The sequence below is a fragment of the Myotis lucifugus genome, unplaced genomic scaffold, assembly GCF_000147115.1.
Source record: "Myotis lucifugus unplaced genomic scaffold, Myoluc2.0 scaffold_3120, whole genome shotgun sequence".
Classification (NCBI taxonomy): Eukaryota; Metazoa; Chordata; class Mammalia; order Chiroptera; family Vespertilionidae; genus Myotis; species Myotis lucifugus.
Window position 1 is genome coordinate 2,944 of NW_005874168.1, and position 6,952 is coordinate 9,895.

The following is a 6,952-nucleotide window of genomic DNA, read 5'->3' on the forward strand; positions in this document are numbered from 1 at the left end:
GAATATGCCTTGTGTTTTGTTTGAAATATATCTTTAAAACAGTGAAAACTTAAGAGAGAGGTAGATAAAGTTTAATTAATCTGTTGGTATTTAGTTCTAAACATTACTTCTCCAAGTTTAACATTTGTAAAAGTAATATTGACTTATTTGACAGCAATAATAATTTGCTCCTCCTGAAAATTCTGCTTAGCAGCCATGTGCCCTGGAATTTCCCAGCTCTGCTGTAAGATGAATTTACATCCTTACACTCACAAAAAGGGAAAGTCTACCTCCCTGTTGACTGAGAAGGAAGTAACTGATATGGAAAAAGGCATTTGTATTCCATGCCATCCTTTCTGGGGGCAGCTGAGAAGAGAAAGTGGGAAAAATCAATAGGACAAGAACTGATGAGAAGGCTTTGATTCTTACTGATATCAGAGACATTTTTATTTATTAACATATTGTAAAACAGAAAACAAAAAATCCAGGCAGCTCATTTTCTGGGCCCCTGGCAATGAATGTGGCCACCCCTGTTCTAGAGTGTGTAGGGGAAATGCCAGGAAGAGAGAGCAGAGCCAACTCTGGGCTAGTGGCCTGCTGGTTAGGGACTGTAAATGGACTCATCAAAGTGGACAGGTAAGCCATGTTCACAGGCAATAACAATGCTTCTGTACCCTGGTGTGGCTCTGTACCGGCAGGGAGGCCGGGTGGACCCTCTTATGTGCTTGCAAGTAGTGACCTGGAAAGGAGACTTGCTTCTTCTGAAATTTTCCTTATAAGGCTCTCCATTCTTATCTCCACAGACATCCTTGATGTTGTTACTGGTGCCATGAATAAAGGTGTTTTTTGCTTTGCAGGGTGAAGTCAAGCCTCGTCTTCTCATCATGGTATCACAGTATGCGTCATTCCGGCCTCTTGGATTGAGATCATAGTGCTGGTTCAGGAAGTGTTTGTACCTGTCGACATCCTGAGCCAGGGTCGGTGGGGTCAGACAGGGCACCAGCATGAAGACCAACAACAGGGGACCCAGGCCCGTCATCATCTCTTCCAACAAGGCTCCTGCCCAGGGCAAAAGGTATGGTAGGACAAATTAGGCTAAAAGGGCAAATGAGACTAAAAGGACAGGGACCTGCTGGACTAGTGACAGGGCATCATGAGTCCAGTATCCTCAGTCACCTAAAGTATATCTTTTCTTTTCTCTTCTCTTCCTCATTAATTTCACATTTCTTATCAATCCATTCATTTGGAAAATCAATGTTTCCTGAACATAACTTTGGGTCCCAAACATTCTTTCATATTCCTTAAGACTCTGAGTACTTACCTTTCTATCAGTCATAGAATGCAATGTCCATTCACACTCTTTAATCCATTTATTAATTAATTGAATTAAAAACATTATATAAGCTCCTCTGGGTACAAGGCACTGTGCTAGGTCCTGGCACACAGAGAGCATTAAGACATACCAAGTCCTCCCTAAAAGGAGATGTAGCATCCATGGGGAAGGAATAGGAGCTCCAGTTCACTGAGATGCGACAATAAGAGAGGAAGCTTATGAAGAAAATGGACTTTTAAAAAATATGTTTTATTGATTTTAGAGAGAAAGGAAGAAAGGGAAGAGAGAGCGAGAGCGAGAGAGAGAGAGAGAGAGAGAGAGAGAGAGAGAGAGAAAGATTGACGTGAGACTGAAACATCTACTGGTTGCCTCCTGTATGTACCAAGACCGAAAATAAACCCAGAACCTGGGTACATGCCCTGACCAGGTATCAAACAGGCAACCTTTTGGAGCATGGGATGATGCTCAACCAACTGAGCCACACTGGCCTGGGCAAAGAGGGTCTTCTGAGCCCAGGGAAGGGTCAATCAGAGGTTTGTTAAAGACAAGATTCTAAGTATTCAAGTCCATAAATCAGCTGGCTATAAGGAGAGCAGTTGAGAGCAGTTTTGCCCTGAGGTGAAGGGAGACAGAACCAATTCTCTAAGAATTAGTTGGTTTGTGGCTAAAGGTGGAATTATTATATACTAGTTAGAAAAGAACAGAGAGGAGCATGGAAGAATTGATGCAATGATTGGAAGTGGGTCTGGGTCAACTTTTACAGAAGACTGGAGGAAGAGGAATTCAAGCTTATTCTTAGGAACAAGGTGGATTATTCTCAGAGAATATTTTCTAGTTTCCCCAATAAATGTACATACACTGTTACACAATAGGTAAATGGTGTTGCTATGTGATAAAACAACAACAACAAAGACAACTTTCATCAAGCCATTTTTATAGTTTGCTGTAATGATTTTATAACATCTTCCACAAAGAAGAATAAGAAAGAGAAGAGGATTGCTGCCATCATCTCTCAAGAGTATTCTGTCTAAACTGTGGAACTCTCACTTCCCAGGGGCAGTGTGTCACACACACTCAAACGTATCAATCAAGTAAATAGAATGCTCCTTCCTGGAGTATGATTTTATCTCAATGATAGCTATTAAAATAGAATCAAACAAGTATAGATAATAACAAAATAGAAAACAAATTTCATATTAACTTTAAAAACTTTATGTGTTAAGAAATCTGAAGATTTGAGAATTTAAAAATATTTGTTGTTTCCAGAAAAATATTTGGTAGGTTCTGACAATATTTTCAGTTCTTTGGATAAAAATTTAAAGAACATGCAGAGCCTATAAAAACTGTCATATCTTCCCCCACATTATATCAAATATATGTCAGTTTTCCCACATCCAATAATAAAAGTGACTTCTCACTATAAATTTGAATCTGATTTTTATAATTTTGTTTTTCAAATTGTTTGTGAATGAGCATCTCATTTACTTTATGATTGGCTATGATTTCTTAGCAATCATCACACATAATAAGAAATTTTTACAATGGAAGAAAAATTTGACCTTCAAGTTATTCTCAAGTGTGATGTGATTCATATAAATACTGAATTAAATAAAAGAAAACAAATGGTACATTTTCATGTACATTAAATTAAATAGTAATCTTTATTTTGAACGTTTCTTATATGTACATCAATAAATCTTTTTATGTCAAATATTTTTACATATTTAAAAATGCCACAGGTTCTAGCACCAAGCCTGTTGTATTACTAAACAGCCCTTGGGGTATGACTGTAAATCTAGAAAGACCAGTAAATCCAGGGTTCTGATGGTTTCATGGGAAGGCATGTGAGAGAGGGAGCAAAGTGAACACTCTTTCTCATCATCATTTAGCAGTGATACATTTTGACTGTTTCATAATAATGTTACATAAATTTGGCACACCATGGAAGAATATCAAATTATACACTAAGAAAAATTTTGGTTATTCCACAATACTGAAATAAATAGCAGCTGAAAAAATTTCCATTAAGAACATCAATTATAATTTATAATAGAATCAAGTGAAAGCATGTTCTTGGGACTTGAGCAAAAATGTGGTACATGACTGAAGAGGGAAGAGCCAGCCCTAAAAGAATAACAAGTGTTCATACGCGGCCACTGCTTCAGCACAGCTGCTGGCCTGCCATGCTCCCCATTTGCCAAGCTCTTTACATGTACATTGTGCTTTTTAGTGTTCTTGGTGTGTTTTCTTTTTAAATATATTTTATTGATTTTTTACAGAGAGGAAGGGAGAGGGATAGAGAGTTAGAAACATTGATCAGCTGCCTCCTGCACACTCCCCACTGGGGATGTGCCTGCAACCAAGGTACATGCCCTTGACCAGAATTGAACCTGGGAGCTTTCAGTCTGCAAGCCGATTCTCTATCCACTGAGCAAACCGGTTAGGGCTGTATTTTCTTTTTCTAGTTTGGTGGAAGACCTCATCAAAGTTTTATTGATTTGGATTCATTTAGGTCTCTTGTTCTTCGACAGACAAATATTGTCTTTGTTAACGTAAGAAACCATTGAAACCTGTAAAGAATTTTTGTGAGTTTATTTGAGCCAAACTGTCGACATAGGCTGGGAAGTAGAACCTCAACGAATTGAGATAGTACTCCGGAGAATGGCGGGGTTACATTTGTATTTATACATTTCAATCAAAAGGAGGAACATAGGTGGGTTACATGAAATTCATTGGTGATAGATTAAGGAGGAGGGATAAGCAAAGCAGGGAAACCCCTGGGATTGGATAAAAAGTAAAATGATGGACACATACTTAGGTGGGTGCAGGAACAATTAACAGGATGATGAAGGAATTTGTGGTATCTGTCCTGGGACCCAGCACACCTGGTTGTGCCCCAGGGGCTCCAGATAAAGGGGAGTCACAAGTTACCCAAACATTTCAAGGGTATGTTATCATAGATGCAAAAAGACAGATAGGCTCAGTTAAGGTAAAGGTTGACCTTGTCAGTGAAGATACTGGCCCAGGACGTAACTGCCCACCATTAGTGCTTTTAGTTAAAGTTTAATTTCAGACCATCCTTTGTGGTTACTTTAGGTCTCCGAGTTTGCAAGACTGCCATGCAGGCCTCTCCTGAGCTTGTCAGGTCAGCATGTGGCCCCTTTTGTCCACATCTTCTAATGTCAAAGGCAATTATAGAATTTCAGGCTCCCAAGATGGAACAGGACCTTAGAATCACCAAGTCAACACCTCTCTGCCTGGGGCCAGAAATCCAGAGTTCAAAATCAGAAAGTAGAACCAGAGCTGTAGTAGCCAAAAGAGTCATTAGGTGGCAGTGGTGGATAGAAATGTTGCCAATGTTTTCCATGCTCTAGTGGAGACCAGGGTTACTTGTAAGATGTGCCAGTGCTCTACAGGTTGTGGGGATATTGTTGCTCAAAGAAGGGGGTCTGAGCTGCCAGGCTTGTCTCGAGTTTCTGTCTAAACACTCTATGCTTAAATATTAAGACCAGGGATACCCCATTCGATACAAGTGTCAAAGCATAAGTTACAAAGTTCAGGCTCTGCCCACAAAGATAGTACAAAATAAAGATACACCTATTTCCAATTTTCTTGGTTATAATTTCCAAGCCTTAATCCATGTATTCCATGTATTACCTGTCTACTTGTCAGTGTTTCCAACTGGTGTATACACTACAGGAGAGCAGAGCCCATATTACTCACCTCAAATCAAATGCCTGCCTCACAGTAGACCCTCAATATTGTACTTCATATTATTTTTTTTAGTGATTGACTTAATTTCCCTCTCAAGGCTTAAGTTTGTTTATCTAGAGAATGAGAGAGTTGCTAATTGTAAAATCTGAAATTCCATGGTCTCTTTAAGCATAAGAGAATCTTTTCCAGTTTTACTAGCAAAAGTCTAGTGGAATTACAGAGACAAGTTTGTGTAAGTTTAGTTGGTAGATAGCATAAGGCACCTTGTGAAAGAAATAGATGATAAGAAGACCTGTGATCCAAACTCACTGAAATGTATCATTTCTTAAGGCTCAGCATATTAGTTAAGTCCACAGACCACCTCTAATTAAGGCCCTAGACTGATGCCACACAGGGGCTTCATATCCTACAAAGCAACTTCCTGGTTGGAGGTTGGAGGCCTTCCATCCCAGTCTGGTGAGGTAAAGGAAAGTCTTTGCTTCTAACTTGCAGAATTTTCACATTAATTCTGTAAGAAGTTAGCTAAATTTTTCTCAGGCTTATTGTAATCTTGAATTCCTAAGACATCCAGAAACCCAAGCCCAGATGGTACACAGCATCGCCACCAGTATCTAATATCTACTCCCCCACTCACAACTTGCTCACTCATATTTTCAATCCTAAATTTCCCCAAAAGAGGTAAAATGAATTTGGGAGAAAACAAGTATGAGACAGATAGTTTGTGGTGCTGAGGTGAATATGCCTAGGCCAAGGGTTTAGAGCCTCACATCTGGTCATTAAACTCATTCACACATAACTTTCCATAGTCAAGCACATACGTTTAAGTCAGCTTTTTGTCGATGAAATATGTCCCCACTGTTCTTCAGACTAACTTTATCATCTGTCTCAAACCAATCCTTTAATCTACACAAGAATTCATATTCTCTTCCTCTCTCCACAGGCAATGTTTTGAATTCAAGAGGTTCGTCCAACTTTACACACCATGATAAGTAACTATGGTTTTAATTTCCATACATGTAGCTTCACACTTTTATATATTCTAGGGCAATATCCCACAAAGTGAAAGCATAACTCTCAAGGCATATTCCTCTCTTTATCTCTTTTCCTTCTTTCTTCCCTTCAACCTGCCAGTGTACCTTCCTGGATGTTTTCCACTTGGCTCTTAAAGAGCAATCAAAACTTTTTTTAAGTAAAAAAATTAGTAGTGATAAGAAGAACATGGAGCTAAAAGCATTCTTTTTGTTTCTTTTCTTGCTCTGCCACATTTAATGCCTGTTCCCTGGCGCCATCCAGATGCCCTTCAGCTAATGGCTTTCCCAGGACTTTGGAGATTTTATCACAATTCGGGAATTCCTCCTAAACTTCTACTTGCTCCCAGTCTCAGTAATCTCCCTTTATACACGCACACACTCACACACATAGAAACACAATATCAAAAGAAATCTGCTTTCATTTTAAACTTTAGAGTCTCCTTCATTTTTTCTTAGTTCATAATTTGGGCGTATAGCCTTTCAAGGGGGAAAAATTCTTTCATTGAAATAGCTAAATGGCTAAAGAAATGTATATATTTAAAAAATACAGCGATAGATTTCCCAGGGGTAATAATCTTACAAAAATCGGGAAGAGTCCCTTCAAATGAAGATGGTTTCCAGCTCTTTGTTCCTGGAGATGGGTTCCAGCTGTGTGCACTGGATCCCTCTGGTTCTGATTATATAGCGATCAAATGAACTGGGTGGGGAAACTAGTTCCAAAGATCCTTAATCCTGGCAGACAGAAGGAAACCAAGGACACTGTCCTTGGCAAACAAGGAAATTCACCTTTTCTTGAAAATGACTTGAACAAATATTTACCCACTGGAGTGGATTAAAGATTTGTTCCGGGAGGCCATTTTTTATGTTCATAAGCCCTTTGTTCCAAAGCTGCCCT

The 6,952-nt window shown here is 39.1% G+C and overlaps 1 protein-coding gene across 1 annotated transcript; it reads right to left on the bottom strand.

The window, feature by feature from the left end:
- Positions 1-580: 580 nt before the first annotated feature.
- LOC102436252 (angiogenin) lies at positions 581-6,712 on the bottom strand. The gene is made up of 2 exons (XM_006108681.3): positions 6,638-6,712; positions 581-1,038 (listed from the first exon to the last, which is right to left on the bottom strand). The coding sequence occupies exon 2, from the start codon at positions 1,019-1,021 to the stop codon at positions 581-583; it is 441 nt and encodes a 146-aa protein (XP_006108743.2). The 5' UTR covers positions 1,022-1,038; positions 6,638-6,712.
- Positions 6,713-6,952: the final 240 nt, after the last annotated feature.